Below are 27,317 nucleotides of genomic sequence, written 5' to 3'. Positions count from 1 at the left end.
AGAACTCTAGCCCAGTGGTTGCCATTAATTTGATTCTGAATTGATTTTAGAATGTATTTCAATTAATTGACTGTGATTTTATGTAAACTGAATTGATTTTAGAATGAATTGATTTTAGAATGCTGTATTACTTTTACTGTTGTTAGCCGCTCTGACTCGGCTTCGGCTGGGGAGGGCGGGATATAAATAATTATCATCATCATCATCATCATCATCATCTTACAAACAACAGAACTGTGTGGATGCTAAGGGGCAAAAGGGAGCTACAGAACTGCTCCAGATACTGGAGGGAGAAGGTGAGGTTGTAACTCCACAGGTATAAACCCTTCTCCACAGGCTGATCTTTCCCATTCCGGATCCGCCATGCTGAAAACCCATTCAACCAACTTTTTAAAGGAACTTGTGTCCAAACAGAATTATATGTTTTTTTCAAAGACTTATATCAGTTTACCTGCCACTCTCAAAGCAGTACTTTAGCTTGCAATCTTAATTCCAAGAACATTAGCTCTACACTAGCTCAGCATGGTGCCTCAACCTGCTTTCCAATGCTATATCAGAGCATCAGGAGTTGGGAGTGTGGATATTCTCTGAATCCGCATTCCTTAACCTGGTTCTCTCCTGATGTTATGGAGCTACAATTTGGGAGCTGTAGCTGAAAACATCTGGAGGGCGCCAGGTTAGGGAAACCTGCCTCTAATCATTCAACTTGCATAAATTTACTGGGACGAAAACAAATGAGAAGATAAAGGCTCCTGTAGAAATTAGGACGTCAATAGCCAGGCAAAAGGAAGCCCGTTTCCCAGAAGCACTTGAGGCTTCCGCTCCACTGGGCAGTAAGGCTGGACCTGGGAGACCAGGGTTCAAATCTCTACTCAGCCATGAAGTTCACTAGGTGACCTTGGGTCAGTCATTGCCTCTCACAGCCTAACCTACCTCACAGGGTTGTTGTGGGAATTCATTGAGGATGAAAGAGGGAGAAGCATGTACAACACCCTGAGCTCAGTGGAGAAAAAGTTGGGTTGTAAATGCAAAAGAGAAACAATATTTTGGTTTTAAAAGCAAAACTAGGGAAGTGCTGTATTTTTCGCTCCATAAGACGCACCTGACCATAAGACACACCTGGTTTTTAGAGGAGGAAAACAAGAAAAAAAAAATATTCTGAACGAAACAGTGGATGTATGATTTTTGTGAAAACAAAAAAATTCCTTCCAGTAGCACCTTAAAGACCAACTAAGTTAGTTCTTGGTATGAGCTTTCGTGTGCATGCACACTTCTTCAGATTCTTCAGTGGTATCTGAAGAAGTGTGCATGCACACGAAAGCTCATACCAAGAACTAACTTAGTTGGTCTTTAAGGTGCTACTGGAAGGATTTTTTTTGTTTTGACTATGGCAGACCAACACGGCTACCTATCTGTAACTGGAACTATGATTTTTGTGGTTCATGCTATGGCCACAGACATGATATGTGATTTGACAGTGAGTTTGGGGTAGCCCAATGCAAAAATCCTGAGAAACCTTGTGGATCAGTGCTTTGTAACCACGTTTTTGCACCATTGCGGCCCCACAAAACAGTGGATGCGTGATTTTTTTTGGTACCGGCTGTAGCCATGGACATGCTATGTGATCTGATGGTGAATTTGGGGTGACCTAATGCAAAAATCCTGAGAATCCATGTGCTTTTGCCTCCCCCCTCCCAGGCAGCCTCCTTTACCGCTAGCGTCCCTTATCTCCCTCCGATCGCTTGCTGATCAGCTGATCAGCGACTTTGTTTCAACACCCCCTTCCCTCTTTCTAAAAAAAAAAAAAAAAAAAAAAGGACAGTCGGCTTTTTGCCCCTGGGCAATTCGGCTCCAGGGACCACAAATCCACTCCATAAGATGCACAGACATTTCCCCTTACTTTTTAGGAGGAAAAAAAGTGTGTTTTATGGAGCAAAAAATATGGTAATTGACAATTCAGGGTTTTCTTTACCTTGGCATGTTCCTTGGCGGCCTGAAGCTCAGCATGCTGGACTGGAAGAGGGTCTTTTATTCTTGCTTTCAGCTCCTGCAGCCTGTTGCCCAAGTTTTCAGCTTGGCTTTTGCAGCTCTCCCATGTCTGTAATGTCAAAGAGGGAAAAAGCAAGACATGAAGGGAGCTAATGGACGCCAGTGGACATTGCTTAAAAGGATGGATGAAGCTAGTAACACCTAAGCCCTGAGCTATTTTGTTGTCCTCTTTACTAGACAGGGCAACTTGGTGTGCAGAGGTAGAAACTGACACTCGGAAAGCATCATTGTCTGACTCAGCCAAGCCAGGTCTAGTGCAAGAAAATTCAGAAGAATTCAGGATTTGGGGACCATTTGCAAACACTTGCAAACACTCAGGCCTTTGTAATATCTCAGGAGCCAGCAAAATAGGAGTGGATTCAGATCCTGAACCATGGGCCAGGATTTACCGTATTTTTCGCCCTATAGGACGCACCGGCCCATAGGACGCACCTAATTTTGGGGAGGGGGGGGGAATCAAGGGGGAAAAAATTATTTTCCCCCCAGGTTTGCGCAGCCATCCCCAAGCTAGAAGAGGGAGATGGAGCGCTCCGTCTCCCTCTTCTGCCTTCAGGGACAGCCTCTCTAGCCTCCGTGGGGCAGCGGCTTGCCCCGCTGTCCCCCGAGTTTGTGGGGCTGGCGGGGGAGAGAAGCAAGCTTGCTTCTCCCCCCCCCCCCGCCAGCCCCACAAGCTCGGGGAATAACGGGGTGGCGGCGCTCCGCCTCCCCGCTATCCCCCGAGCTTGTGGGGCTGACAGGGGGGGGGGGGAGAAGCAAGCTTGCTTCTTCCCCCCGCCAGCTTCCAGCTCAGGTCAGGGAATAGCGGGGTGGCGGCGCTGCACCTCCCCGCTGTCCCCCGAGCTTTTGGGCTGCAGGCTGCTGCCCGCAAGCCTTGCAAGCCCGTGGGACCTCTCACCGGGCTTGCAAGACTTGCGGATAGCTTCCTGAAGCCTGGAGAACGAGAGGGGTCAGTGCCCACCGACCCCTCTCACTCTCCAGGCTTCAATGAAAGCCTGCATTCGCCCCATAGGACGCACACACATTTCCCCTTCATTTTTGGAGGGGGAAAAGTGCGTCCTATAGGGCGAAAAATACGGTATGTTAGGGGAGCAGGCTTCATGTTGGGGGGGTGCAGAACCTCAGTTATTTTTATTGTTTTACTTGATTCCCCCCCCCAAGCTACGCCCGTGTCCTGAACTCTTTTACTCCCCTGCCACACAGTCTAGTTTTTGTTTTTTAAAGGTAGGCATTCCTTTGTGGTGTCAATGCCATAGCAACCCCTCCATCTAATTCCTTAAGTAGTGTGCCTTGGGCTTGCCAATCAGAAGGTCAGCGGTTTGAATCCCTGTGATGGGGTGAGCTCCTGTTGCTCGGTCCCAGCTCCTGCCCACCTAGCAGTTCGAAAGCACGTCAAAGTGCAAGTAGATAAATAGGTACCACTGCAGAGGGAAGGTAAACGGTGTTTCTGTGCGCTGCTCTGGTTTGGCCAGAAGCGGCTTAGTCATGCTGGCCACATGACCTGGAAAAACTGACTGCGGACAAATACCGGCTCCCTCGGCCTATAGAGTGAGATGAGCGCCGCATCCCCAGAGGCGTTTGCGACTGGACTTAACTGTCAGGGGTCCCTTTACCTTTACTTACTGCCTTTGGGACAAGCTTTGTTCTGCAATTTGTGATGGGTCTGTGTCTCTAAATGTACATGTTGCTTTCATCCTGTTCTCAAGAGGAATCAACACCAGCTTGGAAACTCCATTATAGGAATATGGGGGTTCTGTACTCTTGCCAGGGTCTTTTCTTATGCTAAATACCTGCAGGGTGCGCTGAAGCTGCTTTCTGATCTTCTCCAGCTGAAGCTGGGTTTTGCTCCAGGTCTCTTGCACATGTGTCATCTTGAGCTGTAGGGCAATTCTGGCCTCGGGGTTTGCCATGTCAAGTAACTTCTCCCCAGCTGCCAAGGTTAAGGAGTGCTTAGTCTGCCACCTCTGAAGGAGGATCTCCTTTTTCTAAAAAGAAAACAGGAAAACATGCCCAAACTGTCATCATATGATTACACAGACACAGCCACAAAGCAATGAAACAATACCAAACAGTTTTGGTGGAGAAATTAATTCCTTTTTAAGAACCGCTGTTTGGAGAGTTCTTGTTTAATCGGTCTGGTTTCCACAGGATTTGTACAACAATAACAATGCCTAATATTTATATACAGTGGTACCTCGGGTTACATACGCTTCAGGTTACATATGCTTCAGGTTACAGATTCCGCTAACCCAGAAATATTACCTCGGGTTAAGAACTTTGCTTCAGGATGAGAACAGAAATCGTGCTCCAGCGGCATGGTGGCAGCAGGAGGCCCCATTAGCTAAAGTGGTGCTTCAGGTTAAGAACAGTTTCAGTTTAAGAACGGACCGTCGGAAGGAATTAAGTACTTAACCCGAGGTACCACCGTACAAGATTTGAAAAGACACAAATGCTTAAAAATAATAATTCTCCCTGTATGTCCACCAATAAGTTCAAGGCAATTTGTGGGGTCCCACTCACTCATTTTATCCTCACAACTCTTGGTGGTAGGTTAGACCGAACGTGTGCCCCCCCCCCCTCTCTCTGTGTGTGTAAACAAGGCCTCACATCCAGTCACCCTGAGAACTTTGTTGCTGAGTCAGGATTTGAACCGAGGTCTCCACAGTCTATTCCAAATATTCTCCACATTACATACACCCCCACTAGGGGCAGGAGAGGAGAAACAGCCAGGACAACTGCAGAACAGGTAGAACATCTACAGTCTTCCTGCTCTACTTTTGTTGATGCTCCCCGAGAAAGGAGAAGAGAGATTTTTGGAGAAAAAGAGATGAATTAATATTAGAGGCAGCTAGAATAACTGGATCCACTGCTTTACGAAAAACAGGAAATCAGTTTTTAACGCAGGAGTGAGCAAACTTAAAGCTTGAGGGATCTACTTAGGACCATGAGGTTCACCAGCTGGAGCCAGGTGTGCAAAATATGGACTTAACCTGGCAGGCATTCTCCAATAATTAAGGAACAAGATGCCAGGAACAGATAGGTAGCCGTGTTGGTCTGCCATAGTCAAAACAAAACAAATTCCTTCCAGTAGCACCTTAAAGACCAACTAAGTCAGTTCTTGGTATGAGCTTTCGTGTGCATGCACACTTCTTCAGATACACAGTGTATCTGAAGAAGTGTGCATGCACACGAAAGCTCATACCAAGAACTGACTTAGTTGGTCTTTAAGGTGCTACTGGAAGGAATTTGTTTTGTTTTGACTATGGCAGACCAACACGGCTACCTATCTGTAACTGGAACTATGGAAGGCACCACATTGAGCCGCATGAAATGGAAGTCCATCAACCAGTGTATCTGAAGAAGTGTGCATGCACACGAAAGCTCATACCAAGAACTGACTTAGTTGGTCTTTAAGGTGCTACTGGAAGGAATTTGTTTTGTTTTGACTATGGCAGACCAACACGGCTACCTATCTGTAACTGGAACTATGGAAGGCACCACATTGAGCCGCATGAAATGGAAGTCCATCAACCAGTGTATCTGAAGAAGTGTGCATGCACACGAAAGCTCATACCAAGAACTGACTTAGTTGGTCTTTAAGGTGCTACTGGAAGGAATTTGTTTTGTTTTGACTATGGCAGACCAACACGGCTACCTATCTGTAACTGGAACTATGGAAGGCACCACATTGAGCCGCATGAAATGGAAGTCCATCAACCAGTGTATCTGAAGAAGTGTGCATGCACACGAAAGCTCATACCAAGAACTGACTTAGTTGGTCTTTAAGGTGCTACTGGAAGGAATTTGTTTTGTTTTGACTATGGCAGACCAACACGGCTACCTATCTGTAACTGGAACTATGGAAGGCACCACATTGAGCCGCATGAAATGGAAGTCCATCAACCAGTGTATCTGAAGAAGTGTGCATGCACACGAAAGCTCATACCAAGAACTGACTTAGTTGGTCTTTAAGGTGCTACTGGAAGGAATTTGTTTTGTTTTGAAGATGCCAGGAGTTTTTGATCAGGACCAAAACAAACCTCTTAAGTCCTTCCACATATAAAAAACGACCCTACACTTGGTCTCCCCTCAAGCATTCTATTTCAGCAACCTAATTTATAGGGTGAATTATTTTCAGTTATTGCTATAGTTAAGACAACTGAGAGTCAGAAATAATTTTCCATTACACTGCAAACCACCTAGATTCTGAGCGATCTTCTGCCCACCCCTAGTTTAACAGATGCCAAGTCCCCTTTAAGTTTTCCAAGCACTAGCAAATTTGATCTTTTAAAAATGCAACGCTATGTTTCGCTGGTTGTAGGAAGAGGAGGCCTAACCTTGATGTCGTGACTCAGATTCCTGAGTTGGTGTAGACTATACTTCTCCTGACTCTCCACAGCCGCCATGAATCCACTTGTGTGCATGAGGATCTTCTTGATGTCTTGTAGTGAAGTTGTGCATTTTTGCCATTGCTTTACGTGAGTGTCAATCTCGCCCTTTCTCTGCTGAGCTGCCCGAACGATGCTTTGCCACTGTTCCTTCAGCAGGGTGAGTTTGGAGAGAAACATGGTCCTGAAGTGGTCAGAAATTGACTTGTCAGTCATGTAGCAGCTTCTTCTTCTTATTACTACTACTACTACAATTTATATCCCACCCTTCCTCTCCCAAAGGAGTCCAGGGCAGCAAACACACAAACAATAGAACAATTAAAAACAATTGCACTACAGATGTAGACTGGGAACAATTTCAACTTGAAAGGCTTGTTAGAAGAAGGTCTTCCATACACACGCAAAAACGCAACAGAGATGTCACCTGTCTAATATGTAATGGGAGGGAATGCCAAAGGTTAGATGCCACAGCACAAAAGGTCAGATTCCTATATTGTTTGGAATGGACCTTTTGATAACAAGCTACCCGCAGGAGGTCCTCACCTGTGGCGTGGAGTGATCACCTGGGTATATAAGGGGTGAGACAATCCTCTGCTCAGCTCCATGACTCACGGTTTTAGGCACGGTGATTTATTATGACACCTTCAACCCTCCCTTAAAAACTGTTGTCGAGTTCAAGCCTTGGAATGCACACACCTCACAACTGCACCCCAATTTGAAACACACAACCGAGCCATATATCTCACCGGTTTTCAGCTTCTCCCGATTCCAGCACTTGCAAAGCCTTTGACATGATAGAATTAAAAGTCTGCTGGTTCACCAAGATCTCCGCTTGCAATGTCTGTAAACATTGAAGGAAATGTTTTAATTATGCTTCATGCAAAGGGAAAGATTAAAACCACGGCACAAGTATAGCCCTTTGCAGAGCACTGATCTGCCTGGGCACTTTATTTGCAAGAGTTCTGCTCTTGCTCTTTGCAGATGTGAAATCTACACCCACAAAGTGCTGCTGAGAAGTGTTTTGAGAAGAAAGAAGGAAGGAAGAATGCCTTGCCCTCCTTCTTCCCGCAAAGGTAAGTGTGGCACGTTTACCTTGGGGGTGGGGCCATCTTTCAGCCAAAGGGCCAAATCCCAGGAATAGGCAGGGCCAGAGGAAAAAGAGGGCAGAGCAATGCTTGTGGCCCTTACTTCTGTATATTTGAGCCAGACTGTATTTAACTAAATAATCCTTTTAAGGCAGGGATGAAACTTGGGCACAGGAGGACTAAATAATAAAAAAATATTATTATTATTTTTACTACTACTACTACTACCACTGCTACTCTTACTATTACCAACATTACAAAATTCCAGCTATTTTCTACTCCAATACTTCAACCAATACTTTATCAAGCCCTGACCATGCCTTCACCTATGTCTTGAGGATGCAAGTTAGCAGAACGACAGGCTGCAAAGATTTGCTAAAATGTACCATCCCAGATTCTCAGGGACGCGGGTGGCGCTGTAGGTTAAACCACAGAGCCTAGGACTTGCCAATCAGAAGGTTGGCGGTTTGAATCCCTGCGATGGGGTGAGCTCCCGTTGCTCAGTCCCTGCTCCTGCCAACCTAGCAGTTCGAAAGCACGTCAAAGTGCAAGTAGATAAATAGGCACCGCTCCGGCAGGAAGGTAAACAGCGTTTCCGTGCGCTGCTCTGGTTCGCCAGAAGGGGCTTACTCATGCTGGCCACATGACCCGGAAGCTGTACACCGGCTCCCTCGGCCAATAAAGCGAGATGAGCGCCGCAACCCCAGAGTCGGTCACAACTGGATCTAATGGTCAGGGGTCCCTTTACCCTTTACCATCCCAGATTACAAGTAAGGAATAGCATACTCTCTCATATAGAAAGCCTTCTGCATATAGGACACTTGCAAGTTAGGAATACAATTGCTTTTTTATTATTCAGTTGTAGTGGAGCAATGGAGACAAGTTTTTCCTACTGTCCGGGGATAGGCGATTTGTGGTAATATCACAAATGCTATGGTCTTTTTTTCAGTATACCTAAAACCCTTTGCTTATTAGGGGCTACCCCACATTTTCTCAAAAAAACTGCTTTGTGCAGGTAACTACCATAGTGTTATCTAATTTCTCAAAAGCAGGGGGTCCATGGCTTGGCTTTTGGAAAATAGGGGGTGTTCACTGATTAGCAAATTGGGAACCACTGCCCTAGAGCGACCTCAGGAAGTCTAATTGGCTAGAGAATGAAACTGTATCATGGCAAAATTTAACTCAAGTCTCACAGCCAATGATTTGCTTGGTGTAGCAATCAGATCCATCTTTCTGCTCTGGATTGGGGCCGAAACAGTGAGGAACATTACCTCATACTCCCTCTGCTGTTTCCGCAGCCCCTCTAGGCTGCCCGCCATATCTTCTCTCAAGACCTCTTTCATTTTCTCTTGGAACAGCACCCACTTTTGGCATCTCTGAATGAACTTTTCATCAGACTGAATGCCCTGCAGTTCACTGCAATGAGAAACAAAATTCAAAATCAGTTCTGCAGCCGCGCCTTCTGCCAGTTACGCTTTCAGTCATGCATGATTGTGGCCCAGGTGGCAAGGGTGGCTTGTGCCCATTGGAACTGATGGGGCAGAACACAGGGAGCCTACAGAACTACAGTAGGTGGGGCCTGATCCAATGACTGGCAGAGCTTGACACGAATCAGCAGTGTGATGCAGCAGCAAAAAAGGCTAATGGTATTCTTGGCTGCATCAACAGAAGTCTGGCGTCCTGATTGAGGGAAGTCATAGTCCTGCTCTGTTCTGCATTGGTCAGACAACACCTGGAATATTGTGTCAAATTCTGGGCACCACAATTTTAGGAAGGGTGTTGACAAGCTGGTGTGCAGAGGAGGGTGACCAAGATGATCAAGGGTCTCAAAACCAAGCCTGATGAGGGAGTTGGGTATTTTTAGCCTGGGAAAGAGGAGTGTAAGGGGAGATATGATGGTCATCATCAATTATCTAAAGGGCTTGGACCCAAACAAATGGATTTTAAGTTACAAGGAAGGAGTTTCTGACTAAACATCAGGAAGAACGTTTTTTTTTACCAGCATTTCTCCAGAGCCATAGCTTTCTTCTGAGTCCATTGCCAGTTCAGATCCTGCAGTCTTTTTGCAGTGAAGTCACTGAGCGGAAACCTAAAGCTGAATTCATTCAGACTCTCCATCTCAGGTGATAAAGCTGTGAGGACCAACATCTGGCTCTGAGAAAAAGGACAAGACAGATGAGGCTGCTGGTTTGCAAAAGCCTATCATGCTTCTTGTTGGGCAGTTCTTTTTGGCACAATGTGCAAAACACCAGGTGCCAGGAAAGCCAAAGGAACAAGAGCCACCAATTGCTATACAAGGAAGGACACCAGCTACGGAAGATCAGAACGGCCTCAAACGAATTTTTTAAACAGCCCGCTTTGTTCTTGAAGAACTGATTATGCTCCCCTATATTTTCCTCCCCTGCCGCCCAGAAGGGACGAGTGAGTTGCAGTTCCAAACATCTGGTGGGTACCAGGCTGGGAAAAGATGGCCTATGAGCTTTTGTGGCTTACCATGAGTAGATCTGAGTCTTCAGTGCCTTGGTTCAGATTTTCCAATACTTCTGTGAACCCTTTGACATGATTCTCCAGGTTTTCCAAGCAAGTCTCAAAACGCTTCAGCTGTAAAAGGTCAAACTGAGGAGAGAAATTAATATGCTGATGTTTGCAGAGGTTTAATTTTCATTTCGATCAGCCAATCACCTTATTTATGATTTTGAACTTTGCTTTCTTTCTTTTATATGGTGCTCTATGTTGAACATTGTAAACTGCCCTGATCCGGGGTGTGTGTGTGTGTGATTTGTACTAGGATGCTACCTTTATTTGCCCTGCGAAACTGTCACAAAATAGCGTGCTTGCTTTTGAGTCATCTAGAACTCTCAATTGGGCTAAAAGATGATTAAAGGGGAGGGGAAGGATAATCTTGCAAGAGTCAAGGCAGAATTTAGGAGGATGAGGCTGACATGCAAATGAGGCGCCATGAAGTTGCAGAAAGGCCTTTTGGGAAAAAGAAACTTTACAATGGCTGCTTTGCCATCTCTGGAAACAGAAAAATGAGCATTTGCTCACTTCCAGCTACTGAGAAGCAGGATAGGTGGAATACAGGAAGAAATGAGGAAACAGACTGTTCTTAGGTGGAAATTAATTTTGCCCCTGATCAGCTGGTAAAAAACAGCACAGATCCTGCAAGCCGGAAGCCTGCCAATTCATGGTGCAGGTGTATAAATTTGTATGGCCAATGGCATTTCCCAACAAATACATTAGGGGGGAAAATCCCAGAAGCATTATTCCTCTCTCCCCCACCCCCCAAACCTATTGACATGTAGGAGTTAACAGCAAAGCGACCCACTCAGAAGTACCTCAAACTCATTTTCTTTCATTTGTAGCATCTTCTCCAAATAGGAGATCCTTTGAAGTGCCTGGAGTTTTTCTGGAAGAAGTGGTTCTGTGGGCTCAGCCAGCTGAGCTATTTTATCTGCCAGCTCAGAAACGGGAAGAAAACTTTCTTTGATGTTCTGAAGGTCCAGTTTCAGCATCTGGAAAGAAAGGGAGATGCATCAAGAGAAAGAAACGAAGGCTCCTGGGTTACGGTGTTGGTTGCACACTCAGATTGATGTGTCCGCCCTCACACCCAGATGTTTCCCTGACTCTGGGCACAGTAGGCCAGAAAGGAAATCACTTTTGTGATTTGGAGTTCTCCAAATTTTGCAATGAAGTTCTCGTCTCCAAACACGTTATCAAAATGTGCATACAAACGACAGGATGAAATTCATTCGGAAATGTGTATTTTGTAATGAAATAGGCTCAAGAATTGGAAATCAGAAGAAGTACCAACACTGAAAGATTGGCAAAATATTTTTTTTGAAATGATTGAATTAGCAAAAATGATGGCAACAATTAGAATGCAATCTAATCAAAATCTCAAACAGGAATGGAAACGTGTAGGAAACGTGTAGAAGAATGACCAAAAGATGCTCCAGCAAGAATTTATTGATATGTATGGACTGATTTCACAAAGCTAAGCTAAGCTAAGCAGATATATAAGATTGAATGTTTAGTTATTAAGATACAAAATTACAATCTCAATAATAAAGTTACAAAATAATAACAAGGAAGTCATGCATGGGTGGAGGGAAGACACAGGGCAAGAAATAAGTTACAGATAGGTAGCCGTGTTGGTCTGCCATAGTCAAAACAAAATAAAAAAATTCCTTCCAGTAGCACCTTAAAGACCAACTAAGTTAGTTCTTGGTATGAGCTTTCGTGTGCATGCACACTTCTTCAGTGTGTATCTGAAGAAGTGTGCATGCACACAAAAGCTCATACCAAGAACTAACTTAGTTGGTCTTTAAGGTGCTACTGGAAGGAATTTTTTTTATTTTGTTTTGGCAAGAAATAAGAAATGGATAAATGTTGGTACATAATGAAATGTGAAAATGTGAATTGATGAATATAATGTATATGTATCAATATGTAAAGATTTCATGTATGTAAGGTAAAGGGACCCCTGACCATTAGGTCCAGTCGTGGCCGACTCTGGGGTTGCGGCGCTCATCTCGCTTTATTGGCTGAGGAAGCCGGCATACAACTTCCAGGTCATGTGGCCAGCATGACTAAGCCGCTTCTGGCGAACCAGAGCAGCGCACAGAAAAGCCGTTTACCTTCCTGCCAGAGCAGTACCTATTTATCTACTTGCACTTTGACGTGCTTTCAAACTGCTAGGTTGGCAGGAGCAGGGACCGAGCAACAGGAGCTCACCCCGTCACAGGATTCAAACCGCCGACCTTCTGATCAGCAAGTCCTAGGCTCTGTGGTTTAACCCACAGCACCACCCGCATCCCATTTCATATATGTATTGCAACATAAATTAAGTGCAAAAAAAGAAAGGCGAAGAAGGCTCAGAGCTCAGGGAATGGTGGTGAGAGAACAATGAGTGGGCAGAGAGAGAGAGAGGACTGGGAAGAGATGGTTTCAGAAGCTGAAGGGGTAAATAGGGCTAAGTGAGCTGGGAGAGTCTGTGGCAGAGAGAAGGTCCAGAATCAGAGGCAGAAGCAGAAGCAAGAGAGTGGGAGAAGAGAGGCCAAGAGGCAGAGATTAGTCTGGTTGGTGAAGAGTCACGGGAGTCTCGCTGTCTCCCACCCCAACCTCCCAGAACCAGAAGAGGCATGAAAAGGGTGCAGCAGAGCTTGGCTGCATGCAGGCGCAGTCTCTGATTGCTTGGGGAAAGCCCTGGAGAGGAGGGGACTTGGATGGCTGTGAGGAGATGGGGCTTTCAGTCTTTCATGGAGTAAGACCCACAAGGAATAAACTGCTGTGCTCATTAGGCCTGACTAACAAGTCTGTGGAGATCGTGTTTTTGCTAATAAAGAACTAAATCTAACTTCTATCAGAGTGGGTCAGGATGGGCCTGTTCTCTTATAGAACTGCAAGGAGGACAGAAAAAGGGGGGGGGGAACCTGGCTGGACGCTAGAAGTGGAGAATTGTGACAAGCAGCCTTAAAGGTAGTGGAGGGTCAGTCAGGCTGTGTACCTAAGATTTCATGGGCTGCAATCCCTGTGCACAGATGATTAACATTACAAGTAGAATTAAGATACGCGTTGCGCTCCTTGGTAGTTCTTTATCCGGGCGGGTGGGTGGAGATTTGGGAACATCTCTTCTGAAGTGTATAATTTAATACAATTTCCACTTAACACCAGTTACCTAAAAAATCGTGCTTTCTGGATGGGAATGGCAGCTGTGCTGTTAATGGGCATAAAGTAAGTCTAAAATGCTAATTTACTGCCATTAAGGAGAAATTTCGCCAATGTGACTAATGCATCCCTGGCATCCAAAGCCCTTTTCTCTTTGTGGCGATGCTCTTTAAGGCCAAATGAGCCCGTTGCTTCAAAAACGATCCATTTAAATCTCCTCCCATTAGACTTTGCATACAATTTATTAAGGGCACAAACACATTTCTATTCGCTCACGGGGGGGAAACGCAAGAATAACTTTAACACAAGTCCTCAATCTCACCTAAAACTGTTAGCACGGGGAAAGGGTTAGGCTTAAAAGCACATCAAGTGCCCAATTGGATTCCTAGCAGTCATTCACAACTGACAAGGGGTGTAACATACCTCCCCGTCCATTAGGGTTCTTTCTCTGGTATTATTCTTCACAAAAGGAAGAAGAATAGTTTGGCTCTCCTCCACCGATATCGGGAAAGGGCTATTAGCACCGGGTGGATTTAATAGCTGCTTCATTTATGACAAAATTATCCTGGGTTTTCTTTGTCAGCAAGAGATACAAAACTGCATCATAAAAAGCCACTTCCATCTTAGAAGAAAGCCGAAATCCTTCCATCTCTGAGCTACTGGAGAGTTCTGTGGAGGCCTTCTGTTCAAGAAGACAGTGAAACTGCTGACACCTTTGGCCTGAGCCCAAGAAGCTTACCTTGGGGCAGGGGAAGAAAGCATCAAAGCATCTAGGCTGCATCAACAGAAGTATAGTACCAAGATCAAGGGATTGAATAGTCCCACTCTAGTCTGCCTTGGTGGGCCACACCTGGAATACTGTGTCCAGTTCTGGGCACCACAATTTAAGAAGGATGTTGAGGTTCAATGGCCATCTGTCACGGACGCTTTATTTGAGATTCCTGCATTGCAGGGGGCTGGGTTAGATGACCCCTCTGGGGTCCCTTCGAAATCTACAATTCTACGATTTTATAATGCAGCCTGGCAAAGACACTCAGGGAGGGGGCAAGACAGGGTTGGTGAGGGGTGTGGCCTGAGGAGAGTTCCAAGGGCCACATACAAAGGCTGGAAGGCCATTTGGCACCCATCCCTCATTGCCTCTACACCCTGAGATCTATCATCTTCTTCTTTGGCGATCACTTGTAGTCAAATAAGATTGTCTTCTATGAACACGGTTTTAACAGTGAATCCGTAAGTGACTGTGGAGCCCAATTCTGGATCCACACGTCCTTCCATGGTGGGGACATAGGTTTCCGGGCGGGAGTTGATCACGGTGAGGGTTTGCCAAGCGTGCCTTCCTCTTAGTATGTTTCTCCCTTTCGTCCTGAGTTTGAGCGTCTTCAAAGCCCATGATACCTTTGGCAAAGGCTGTTCTCCAATTGGAGCGCTCACAGGCCAGTGTTTCCCAGTTGTTGGTGGTTATACTACATTTTTTAATATTTGCCTAGAGAGAGTCTTTAAGCCTCTTTTGTTGACCACCAGCATTACACTTTCCATTTTTAAGTTCGGAATAGAGTAGTTGTTTGGAAGACGATAATCAGACATCCGCACAACATGACCAGTCCAAAAAAGTTGATGTTGAAGAATCATTGCTTTGACACTGTGATCTTTGCTTCTTCCGGTACACTGGCATTAGTTCTCCTATCTTCCCAAGTGATACGTAAAAATTTTCGGAGACACAGTTGATGGAACCTTTCGAGGAGTTGGAGATGGTGTTTATAAGTAGTCCATGTTTCAGAAGCATACAGTAAGGCTGGCAGTACAATAGCTTTGTAAACAAGCATTTTGGTTTCTCTGCAAACACTGGTTTCTCCTCAAACACTCTGCACTCTCAGATAGAGCATCCCTTTCTTATTCTCCGCCCACTTTCTAGGCAACCCCACCATGGAAATCCCAATAACCTACCTTCACATCCTCGACCTTCTGCTTAAGGAAGTCCATTGTATGACCTGCAGCCACATCTGCCAAAAGGGAACCATACTGCTCTTCATACTTGTCCACCTTGGCCATGACTTCAGCATGTAAACCAACATAAGATTCCCAAAGTTGTAAAGATGCTTGTGCTTTGTGTAGGTGATCTTCAATTTCTTTGTTCATCAGTGTCCATCTATAAAAAAAATTAAATTAAATTAAATGCAGCATTACAGTGGTACCTCGGGTTACATACACTTCAGGTTACAGATGCTTCAGGTTACAGACTCCGCTAACCCAGAAATAGTACCTCTGGTTAAGAACTTTGCTTCAGGATGAGAACAGAAACCATGCTCCGGCGGCACGGCAGCAGCGGGAGGCCCCAATAGCTAAAGTGGTGCTTCAGGTTAAGAACAGTTTCAGGTTAAGAACAGACCTCCGGAACGAATTAAGTACTTAACCTGAGGCACCACTGTATAGCAAACAATTCAATTACCTCTCGCTTTCCTTAAGAGCACATCTACCTGCCTTCCTACGGTTTGTTCATACTAGGGAAGAGCACTGGGTGACTTGCTCAGTGGGAAAACGTCACGCGCCACGGTTTATGGGTGTTCTGAAATGTGGAGGGGACTTCTTTTCTTTCTTTAGGCAGATAAATGCATGGAGCTAAAATGCGCCACATCACTAGGCTGCTGATCACATGCATGCGCGGCAGGTCTGCCAGAAGCCTCAAAGCCTCAAAGGAAGTTAGTTGGCTCCTAATCCCAACCTTAGACAAGATGCCAAACTCATCTGATGGGATTTCCAAAGATTAGCTTCCCCGGTGATGGGAGCACCAAACTTGAAAATGAAACAGGAAGCACACAGGAAATCAGGAAGGGGAAAATTGCAGCCTTCCAGGTGTTGCAAGAATGCAACTCCTATCATTACCTGGCTATTAGCTATGCTACCTGGGGGAGCGATAGGTGTTAGGGTTCAGCAATATCTGGAGAACCACAGATTCCCAATCTATGCATTAAGCCATCAAGATGGCTTGGAGAATAAACTGCCTAGCTCTGGCTTTTAGAGACTGAATCTCGCTTAAGCTCTGATCAAGGTCAAACCGTTTTTATTTGCCAGGGCATATGATGTTGTGATGCTGGTTAGCCTGCTATATTGCTTTAGTTGCCATTAAACTGTCTATTTCTAAAACAAAGGTTCCGCCTTACTGCTTAATTATATTCATGTTTCGGTGTGATTAATTGTCTATCACCAGGGGATATGAGTGTAGGCCTGAACACAACATGGCAACTGTGTTTCTACTGTGCATCTGGACACGCCTACTAAATGGACTGGTTCGCACGTAACAGTAAGCCAAACTATGGCTAAGCATGAATGTGCAAGCATTTGGGTACTCATGGTAAAAACTATTGTTGCTTCAGTTCCCCTGCTGTTGCACTAACTAGAGCTAAGCCATAGCACACACAGTTGCTATGTCTGTGCGTTTCACCAAAGGGTAGAGATGGGGGCGAGCAAGACTGGATTTTATATTCCTACAGGCAGGATATTAACGATGGCAGGTTCCTTTTTCCAAGCACCCCAAAACCTGGGCAGCAGCTAAAAGCATCCAGTCTGAATGTTCTCTCCTCCTCCCACGTCCCATCCTGAGACAGGCAGCAGATGCAGACTCCATGGATTCATCATCCTTTAGCTTTTCCCTCCAACATCCCTCCCTCCCACTGCTGCTTTGTTTGCTATGTAGTCTGATGAAGATCTTTGCAGAATACAAAAGGTTGCACACTACTTTGTGGCCCGTTGACTAGCCTAATAAAAGCCTTGCCCAATATGCATTTTGGAATGTTGACCGATGCTTCGTGCCTCCCCACAGGCTGATTATCACTGGGTTATTTGGGCTAGTGGCAATAAAGCTTAAGCCAGTGGTTCTCAAACCTGGGTTCCCAGCTGTTGTTGGACTACAACTCCCATCATCCCTGACCACCCGTCCTACTAGCTAGGGATGATGGGAGTTGTAGTCCAACAAATAGGCGAGGACCCAAGTCTGAGAAACACTGGCTTAAGGGTATCCACCAGCGAGCTGGTTACTCACAGAACAACCACTCTGATTCTGGAGAGCAAGGATGACATCAGTAGAACTGTCCTCCTCACCTCAAAGTTAAACATTATGAAGCAAAGCGGGTTCTCCTTCATGGAGAGCACGTGTTGCGGTGTTGGCAACCATGGCATCCCCTGTTGCTGTGCGGGTTAGTATGGATGGCCATGAATTTGATAGGGCACCTCCAACTGTTGCTGGGGAGAATTTAATGTTGCAAAATTGTTTGATTGATGGGGGTGCTATTTATTCCCTGTGCGCAGCGTTGAGCTTCCTCTTTTCGCTGCGCACATCGGATTACCCGCCCACCCTCCCTATATTTAGGGTTTGTTCGTGCTGACCTTGCTATGCCTGTCATGGGGTCGTCTGCTTTGGAGCAGCGGCCTGGTAGGAATTTTTGCCATTTGGCTGATTTGCTGGTGCCATTTGTTTTTTTGCCTACTGCATAGCAAATCGTCACAACTTGTAAGGTTGCAGTTTTGTTGTTGTTGTTTAGTCGTTTAGTCATGTCTGACTCTTTGTGACCCCATGGACCAGAGCATGCCAGGCACTCCTGTCTTCCACTGCCTCCACAGTTTGGTCAAACTCATTCTGGTAGCTTCGAGAACACTGTCCAACCATCTCGTCCTCTGTCGTCCCCTTCTCCTTGTGCCCTCCATCTTTCCTAACATCAGGGTCTTTTCCAGGGAGTCTTCTCTTCTCATGAGGTGGCCAAAGTATTGGAGCCTCAGCTTCAGGATCTGTCCTTCCAGTGAGCACTCAGGGCTGATTTCCTTAAGGTTGCAGTTAAGCACTGGTTAATTTTGGTTGGTGGAGCGGATGTGGTTGGCTGTGCCTGCCCCTCCAATGCTGCTGCTGCAAGGGTATTCTGTTAAAGGAATCCAGGGGCTCGCCATGCTCTTGTCCGAACCCCTGGCAAGGGGCTAGGGCCACGCAAGAGCCCCTGGGAGCATTTGGGGAGAGGTGAGAGCCTGGCACCCAGCTCTATCCTCTCCCCAAAAATGTTTACCCTTACTGACTTCCGCAGGCTTGCGGTTGTCAGTTCTGTTCCTACCTCTAAGTGGGAACAGATAGTGGCTAACCAATGCCTAAGCAGCCACTCACATACTGTAATTCAATAAAGTTGTGTGAACCGTGTCTTTATTTGGGGGTGTCCTGGAGGTCCTCGACACACAATTGCCACTGCATATGAAAGCAATGACTTGCTGGGGCCAGACAACAGAATGGTTAACAAATAAAATAAAGAAATCTTATTGTACCTTGTGCGTGCCTCTCTGCATTTCTCTTCAATAATCTCAGAAAATGAGGGATCACACAGCTTCTTCAGGTTACAAGCAGCAGCTTGGAGTTTAGCCCAGATTTCTTCATTACTCTCTGCTTTATCTTGAAGAGACTGTGGGAAAGAAATGCCACATGGCTGGTTGTGAGTGCAAAGGCATTCGAGGAGGCGGCTGTTGACACGCTAACCTGCATCTCTCCTCCCCAAGGGACCACATTTTAAACTTCTAAGCTGCCACAAATACGCTGCCAGCTTTCCATTAGTAAGTGCTGCTTTTGCTGCTGTTGTTGTTCTGGTGAGATCTCACTCACTTGCTTCTCCCAAGCTTGGAGAAGGGAGAAGAATCTACCAGACCTTGCACCAACTCCAGAAAGACTTGGAATGTAGTGAGAAAGACTTCCCCTGCCCTCCTCAAGGCTTAAGAGTGGGGGAATCTAACCCACTTTGCACTTAAAGGGGGGGGGGAGAGAAGATCCAAGACCTAGCACAAAAAGACATTGCACTCCAGCCCCTTCAGCCACTCCCTAGCAAGACCTCTGTGAGGGCTGCATATTATCATCCCAGTTTTGACCAGGCACTTGTATGTGTGTTTTGTTGTGCATACCATCAGTGCAACTTTTCCCATTATCGACAGCGGACCAGAGTGTTAATTTGCTTCTATTGTAAGGGACATGTAAGGCTTCTTTTAGCTTGTTTTGGGGAGGACCAGAATCGTCTGTCTGAAATGGGTCAACTCACTGAATTCCTCATTGCAAGACACAGCATTCTGTATGTGCAGCATTTCAGATGATCTAACCCACCTTGACTTCAAACACACCATGGTGAAATGTGAATGAGGTGAACAGGTGAACTGGACAAAGCATGGTTTGTGAGTTTCCTGCAAACTCATTTGGAAATGAGGTACTGATCCTGGTATCTAATTCAGTTTTGCAGGGCCCATGCAAACCATAGTTTGCCCATTTCGTCTGAGACAGTAAACTATTATTTGCCTTAGACAGGAAGCAGGGAAGAAGGCAGGATAAGGCTAGGTGTGTGGGTTTAGGAGTCCATCAAGGCTCAATCACATACCAGTAAACCATGGCTTGACGTTGCATATGAAGTAGCCCATTGTCTTTTTAGGAGGAGCATTTACGACCCAGGAAATGTGAAACATACCTGGAGATTTTCCACCTGGGTTTTTAGTGTCTCGAATGTAACCACGGGAGGCTTGCTAACCTCCAGGCAATACAAAGTTCTTGCAAGCATCAGTCTGACTTCATCCCAAGCTTGGTCATAAATCCGCCACTGCTCCAAAGCAGACTCTGTTGAGGTCTTCAGAAGTGCAACCTGCAAACACCGGGCCCATGATTAGACACGCGGATGCCATTTCTGCTTCACAAAGTACACTTTTGAGATTACATATCAGGACACTTGAAAAATGTCTAAGGGGCACCCCACTGTTAAACACTAAGAGACACCCACTGTTCAGTGTTTTATTTTAGTGCTTCCCTTCTAACACACGCTGGACAAAAAAACACTCTAAGTATTTAACAAATTAACATATAACTGATTTCAGAGGGAACAGCGCATGCTTCCAACCAGATGTTGAAGGAAGGAAAAACATATCAGTGTATGGCATTAAAGTTTTAGAATTATTTTCATTATCATCCTAATTTGAGGCCAAAGCTCTAGCAGAGCTCATTCCAGGACACCTGGTTAGGGGATAATTTGCAGGAATAAATACACCGGGTTTTACACTTGCTGCTGACATCCCAGCAGGAAAACTCACAGATTCAGCAGTGCCTGAAGGGTTTTAAATTGCAAAAGGAACAGACAGCTCAGCTGTGAGCTCTCATTCCATGGCAGCTTAAAATCGCTAAGAAAAATATTTTCTATTGCCATTTTAGAAATTTGGCACAGCCCTGCTTGCCAGCACCAAACAGGATTCATGGAACCATGACAGTTAGTAGAACTCACCAGGTAAATGGCTAGGCACAAGAGTCGACTCTTGAGTTCAAGTCTGATCGCTGCCAAAAGACCACTAGAGAGGGTCCATAGCTCAGTCCCTGGGCAAGACAGCCCCTTGCCCCCCTGCGGCCCCTCCCCCTTTCTGATCCTAGCATGGGAGGAGTCAACTGAGCAATCCTCAGGAAGTCACCAAATCTTAAGGTAAAAGTAAAGGGACCCCTGACCATTAGGTCCAGTCGTGGTCGACTGGGGTTGCGGCGCTCATCTCGCTTTACTGGCCGAGGGAGCCGGCGTACAGCTTCTGGGTCATGTGGCCAGCATGACTAAGTTGCTTCTGGCGAACCAGAGCAGCGCACAGAAACGCCGTTTACCTTCCCGCCAGAGCGGTACCTATTTATCTACTTGCACTTTGACGTGCTTTCAAACTGCTAGGTTGGCAGGAGCAGGGACCGAGCAACGGGAGCTCACCCCGTCGCGGGGATTCAAACCGCCGACCTTCTGATCGGCAAGTCCTAGGCTCTGTGGTTTAACCCACAGTGCCAGACATAGGCAAAGGAAAAAAAGGAGAAAGTATCAACCTGGCTGGCAACTCTGGTCCTCATTTCATCTAAATTGCTGGTTCTCGGCATTGCCCCCGCAGGATCCTCGGCACCACCTCCTAAAACTGGGTAACTCTGCTTCAGCTCATCCAGCTCCTTAGATTTAACTGCAAGCTGGTTTTCCAGCGCCTGGGAAAAAGGAAACAGAAGAGTATGAGAATTCTTCTCTGTGCATAATTCATCTTTCAGCACCAGACACCAGCTCTAATTCTTAACAATCAATGTTAGGAAATCTGTTCCGACTGTGGCGAACAGAGGGCTTAAAAACAAACAAAACAAAAGCGAAGCATACAATAACAAAAATACCCCCCAAAACCAAATCACAAATTGGGGAGGCTGGTTTATTTTGGAACCCTTTGATTGTGGACAACCCAGGGACCCTTTGTGGTGTTGTGGTCTTAGTCCTGGACTAGGACCTGGGAGACCAGGGTTCAAATTCTTGCTTGGCCTGGCAACTAACTGACAGGACTTGGGCTAGTCACTGTCTCTCGGCCTAACCTACCTCACAGGGTTGCTGAGAGGATAAAATGGGGAGGAGAATATCCCTTGTTTTATCATGTTTTTCATATTCTTTTGGAAGCTGCCCAGAGTGCCTGGGAAAACCCAGCCAGATTTTTTTTTTTTGGGGGGGGGGTATAAATAATAAAATATGATGATGATGATGATGATGATGATGATGATGATGATGATGAATGCCACCTTGAGCTTATCGGAGAAAAGGTGGGATAGAACATTTTTTGGGGGGCGGAATTTCTCCTACTATACACATTTTAATATGTAGTTTTTGCTACAGTAAGCAATTTTCTTTGCCCATCTGTGAGAAAGAAAACTCTGGCCCTAAACCTCCGCTGGAGAAGAAAAGGCTAGGGAGTAAACCCTACACAAATCCAGACTGGAGTCCCTAAGGCACTTTGTACGCCTCCTGCCAGCAACTCCTGCAGCCAAGTTGGTGCCAAATGTATTGCTCGGCTTTCCTTTGGACCATATCAGTGAGGCCAAGGGGGGGGGGTCTTGTTGTCTGGGCAGCCCAAGACCTCCATACACACTGCCCAGGCTTGTACCCTGGGATGGCAAGACTGAAGAAGTTTCCGTAAGAAATGTGGAAAGCACAGCAGCATTTGATCAGGGGAGGGGTTGGCATTTTGAGATCCTTTGCCCTCCCTATCATCAGCATAAAAAGGTAAAGGTAAAGGGACCCCTGACCATTAGGTCCAGTCCTGACCGACTCTGGGGTTGCGGCACTCATCTCGCTTTATTGGCCAAGGGACCCGGCGTGCAGCTTCCGGATCATGTGGCCAGCATGACTAAGCCGCTTCTGGTGAACCAGAGCAGCGCACGGAAACGCCGTTTACCTTCCCACCGGAGCGGTACTTATTTATCTACTTGCACTTTGACGTGCTTTCGAACTGCTAGGTTGGCAGGAGCAGGGACCGAGCAACAGGAGCTCATCCCGTTGCAGAGATTCGAACTGCTGACCTTCTGATCGGCAAGTCCTAGGCTCTGTGGTTTAACCCACAGCACCACCCACGTCCCTATCATCAGCATAAATGATGCAAATAAACACAGGTTGCTCATTTTGAATATATGATACAAGGCATAGGGTTAGTGTAAAATGTAGTGGCTATTAGATTATTCATTTATCTTCCTGCAAAGCTTATACAAGGGCTTGAGAATTAAAAGTCAATTCCCCCCATTTCCCTTGTTTTTTTATTATTATTATAAAGAGTTGTCTTCAAGGATGTGGAAACATTCTTCCTGGCTTTATTTAACTTTTCCCTTCCCCTTCCTCTCTCCCGTAGTGAGTGTACCTGCTCACTAAGAGAGTTCCAATCTGTCCCTTTATTTATTCACCACGCTTCTTGCTGGCGAGTTGGAATGAATCCCTCTTGTCCCTCAGCTTGGGGGGGGGGGGGTGGAATGCAAAAAGGCTCCAGAGCGCTTTAGAGAAAAAAAAGCACTGCAGGGAATAGATAGTAAAAACTACCCGCTATTTTGCAACGGGAGAGAAAAGGGGTAACCATGGCAATAAAACAAAAACAAAAGACTTACCTAGGAGGGAAGGAATATCATTGCAAACATGGCTTATCCTTATTGTCTGGGAATAATAAGGGCTCATTTGGCTGACCAGTCCAAAATGCGCTCTTGGAGAATTTTAGCCCTTGCAGACAAATCCTCTAGACCTCAGTTAAGGAGGCATAAGAACAAACGAGCTGGACCCTTCTAGTCCAGCATCGTGTTCTTAGAGGGGTCAACCAGATGCGTGTGGGAAACCCACAAGGAGGACCAGAGCACAAGATTGGCTTGTTGGCTCCCAGAAACTGGTATTCAGGAGCATTGCTTCCTGCAGCTGCATAGCCATCACGGTTAGCCTTACCTCTCTCGCCCTGACCTAGCCACAGTGATCCATGCGACGGTCATCTCCAGACTTGATTACTGTAACTCACTCTATGTGGGGCTGCCCTTGAGATGGACCCAGAAACTCCAGCGGGTGCAGAATGCTGCAGTGAGACTCCTTACGGGGTACTCGCCATGGGATCACATTCACCTGGTGCTATACCAGCTGCACTGGCTCCCGGTGGAGTACAGGATCAGGTTTAAGGTGCTGGTTTTGACGTTTAAAGCCCTATACAGCCTAGGACCCTTGTACCTATGGGACCGCCTTTAATGGTATGTCCCACGGAGGACCTTACGGCCTTCAAACAAAAACATCTTGGAGGTCCCGGGCCACAGGGAGGTTAGGCTGGCCTCAACCAGAGCCAGGGCTTTTTCGGCCATGGCCCCAATCTGGTGGAATGCTCTGTCACAAGAGACTAGGGCCCTGCGGGACTTGACATCTTTCCGCAGGGCCTGCAAGACAGAGCTGTTCTACTAGGCCTTTGGCTAAGGCACAGTCTGACCCCCTCCTTTGGTAATCCTCACAGAACTCTAGCCCAATGGTTGCCATTAATTTGATTTTGAACTGATTTTAGAATGAAGTGATTTTAGAATGCTGTGTTACTTTTATTGTTGTTAGCCGCTCTGAGCCCGGCTTCGGCTGGGGAGGGCGGGATAGAAATAATTTTTTAAAAAATTATTATTATTATTAGAAGCCATTTTCCTAATCCTCTTTAAAAGCCATCCAAGTTGGTGGCCATCACTGCCTCCTCTGGGAGCAAGTTCTATAGTTCGAATATGCGCTGCATGAAGATGGATTTTCTTTTATCAGTCTAGAATTTTCCAACATTCAGTTTCATTGGATGCCTGTGAGGTTACAGGGAACCAGGCATAGGGCCTTCTAGGTGGTGGCACCCGCCCTGCGGAACGCGCTCCCATCAGATGTCAAGGAAATAAACAACTTTCTGACTTTTAGAAGACACCTGTTTAGGGATGTTTTAATGTTTGATGTTTTATCAAGTTTTTAATATTCTGTTGGGAGCCACCCAGAGTGGCTGGGGAAACCCAGCCCGATGGGCGTGGTATAAATAATGCAATTATTATTATTATAAATTACAGTGGTACCTCAGGCTACATACACTTCAGGTTACATATGCTTCAGGTTACAGACTCCGCTAACCCAGAAATAGTGCTTCAGGTTAAGAACTTTGCTTCAGGATGAGAACAGAAATCGTGCTCCGGCGGCGTGGCGGCCCCGTTAGCTAAAGCGATGCTTCAGGTTAAGAACAGTTTCAGGTTAAGTACAGACCTCCGGAACGAATTAAGTACTTAACCCGAGGTACCACTGTATTCTTCTTCACTTTTTCTTCTAAAGTAAAAAAAACCCAACAACCCGTCTTCATGATTATTATTACTTATCATTCAACAGCAACAAGAATATTGATTTACAAGGCATCTTTCTGAACCAAGTCCACCCAGTGCGGATCGGAATAGGAACACAGAAATCTGAGCTTACATCCCCACCCAGTCATGAAACACTTTGTCCTTGGGCTAGTCACTATGATCTCTGCCTAACCTACCTCACAGGGCTGTTGTGAAAATAGCATGGGCAGGGGAGAAGAAGAACCATATACACTGCCCTGAGCAGTTTGGAAGGAAAGTGGGATTTTGGGGGGGGATTTTTTAGCGCCAGATGCAATAAATCATGTGAATCTGAAATTCCCAAATGCAATAACGAGAACAAACGTTTAACCTTGCAGTCTTGCGCCGTGTCCTGGGCAAGAATGGAACTTGCTGGCTTCCCTGCTCGCTTGAGCCTTCTGCTTTGTGCTTCTAGCCAGCTGCCCAGGGACTGGGCTTTGCTCTCCTTTTCACCTGCGGATTCCAAAATGTGCTCCAGCTCCTTTATCTGCAAAGATTCCAACGTGGAAATTTAAGGATGATTTGATTCGTAGAGGACAGAAAGGGCATCTGGGCTTTGTGGATAAAAATCAATGATTAAAAATAAATAAATAAATAATTCAGATTTTTAAATTTAGATTGGATTTTTAAATAAAATGCTTTTGGAGGAAAAATCTTTCTAAACATATTTCTGTTTAAGTAACATTATAGTCCAAAGGCTATTCAACAGGAAAAAAAGAATTTGTTTTAAGTTTCTCATGTGTGCTAAAACTCAGTCTACGGATTTTGTGTTTGTTTAACCGCATCAGTTAACAAGCATGGATGCATATTGTCAGGGAACTGACATCAAAGCGAGAGGCGGAGGCAGGGCTCCAGAGCGATGCCGGAGAGGGAACCAGCAGGGGGGAAGGAATTCAGCGTGACACCAATAGAGAGGAGAGGGAGATGGAGGAATCGGTGTCAGGGCTCCAAGACCCTTCAACCGAAACTAGCGGAGAGAGTGCTGGCACGCCCTTGCCGTCCCCTTACTTGCGCAGACACGTTCCGCGCAGGGAACATAGGAGGAGACTTGGGGTCAAACAGCTTTTATGCTGGAAGAGATTCAAGGAACGCCCACTGACGGATTCTGCAAGTGACTAACAGGTCACGGAGGGCGAGCTCTAACCCTAAACATGGTTGAGCAAACAAGCTGACTAAACTGAAGGCAATTTATGCACAAGTAACCCCCTCACAACCATTACACATATGCTATAATGTTATTGTTTTAGTTAAATAAATTGTTTAAGTTTGCTATTAAGGAAATGATTATTTTTCTCCTTCCAATAAAGTACAGCAGAAAAGTTGTCCAAATATAGACTGTTCACTCATAAATCCTCACAATAATTTCATCATTATCTATGTATCCCTAAGAGTATAACCAAATCAGTAATTTCTGATACAACTGTAAAAACTACTCTGAAAATTTATTCTTCCAAAAATGAAACCTTCATCTGGTTGTAAATATGAAGATTATACCACCTTGAATGAGTCTTTCTGTAAAAAAAAGGGGGGGGGGATTTAAATCAAGTCTTACCGACCAGTGATTGAAATCAATTTGATTTAAATCAAATCCACCCTGCACTTTGGTTCAATGGAGGCTTCTGCCACGGCTCCCCCCATCCAGTAGCTGAACACCTTGGGAAGAAGCAGGGGAGCTGAGAGGTGGGAAATCACCTTCCTCTAGATTCTGCTCGATCTAAGTGTCCTCTGTCATTGGAGGAACACTGTTGGACACAAGACTTTTAAAACACCCTCTTTGGGAAACTGCCCAAGATTATTTACAGCTTTTGCATCCCATATTCCCTCAACACATGTGGGGATCATTCCTCACAATGGATGTCTCAATTGAATGCAGGAAGCTGGAAAATTTGGAACCAGACTGGTGACTGGGAGCGGCCGCCGAGACCATATAACATCGGTCCTGAAAGACCTACATTGGCTCCCAGTACGTTTCCGAGCACAATTCAAAGTGTTGGTGTTTACCTTTAAAGCCCTAAATGGCCTTGGTCCAGTATATCTGAAGGAGCGTCTCAGCCCCCATCGTTCTACCCGGACGCTGAGGTCCAGCGCTGAGGGCCTTCTGGTGGTTCCCTCACTGCGAGAAGCCAAGTTACAGGGAACCAGGAAGAGGGCCTCCTCGGTAGTGGCGCCCTCCCTGTGGAACACCCTCCCACCAGATGTCAAAGAGAACAACTACCAGACTTTTAGAAGACATCTGAAGGCAGCATGTTTAGGGAAGCTTTTAATGTTTGATGTATTACAGTATTTTAATATTATTTTGGAAGCCGCCCAGAGTGGGCGGGGTATAAATAAATTATTATTATTATTATTATTATTATTATTATTATTATTATTATTACTTTCCAAACACACAGATATTGCTTGTTGCATAGATTGGCCTGGTGAAACTGCAGGCAGAGGTCCAAAACCTTTAATAGTTATGCAGTTAAA

General features: G+C 45.7%; 1 protein-coding gene across 6 annotated transcripts in view; it reads right to left on the bottom strand.

Moving 5' to 3' along the window:
- Window positions 1-27,317, bottom strand: part of SYNE2 (spectrin repeat containing nuclear envelope protein 2) — a 250,960-nt gene that overhangs the window by 38,240 nt on the left and 185,403 nt on the right. For all 6 annotated transcript variants that reach the window (XM_081857037.1, XM_081857038.1, XM_081857039.1 and 3 more), the window contains exons 81-93: window positions 25,180-25,335; window positions 21,033-21,182; window positions 19,663-19,833; window positions 18,488-18,621; window positions 15,134-15,335; window positions 10,858-11,034; window positions 10,013-10,135; window positions 9,519-9,673; window positions 8,791-8,935; window positions 7,181-7,275; window positions 6,384-6,618; window positions 3,837-4,031; window positions 1,973-2,098 (exon numbers count right to left, since the gene is read on the bottom strand). In XM_081857037.1, coding sequence (XP_081713163.1) covers window positions 1,973-2,098; window positions 3,837-4,031; window positions 6,384-6,618; window positions 7,181-7,275; window positions 8,791-8,935; window positions 9,519-9,673; window positions 10,013-10,135; window positions 10,858-11,034; window positions 15,134-15,335; window positions 18,488-18,621; window positions 19,663-19,833; window positions 21,033-21,182; window positions 25,180-25,335 — 2,064 coding nt within the window. The remainder of the gene's footprint in view (window positions 1-1,972; window positions 2,099-3,836; window positions 4,032-6,383; window positions 6,619-7,180; window positions 7,276-8,790; window positions 8,936-9,518; window positions 9,674-10,012; window positions 10,136-10,857; window positions 11,035-15,133; window positions 15,336-18,487; window positions 18,622-19,662; window positions 19,834-21,032; window positions 21,183-25,179; window positions 25,336-27,317) is intronic.

Source organism: Podarcis erhardii, assembly GCF_964252035.2.
Source record: "Podarcis erhardii genome assembly, chromosome: 1".
In the NCBI taxonomy this organism is placed as follows: domain Eukaryota; kingdom Metazoa; phylum Chordata; class Lepidosauria; order Squamata; family Lacertidae; genus Podarcis; species Podarcis erhardii.
This window is presented reverse-complemented; position numbering and strand designations above follow the sequence as displayed.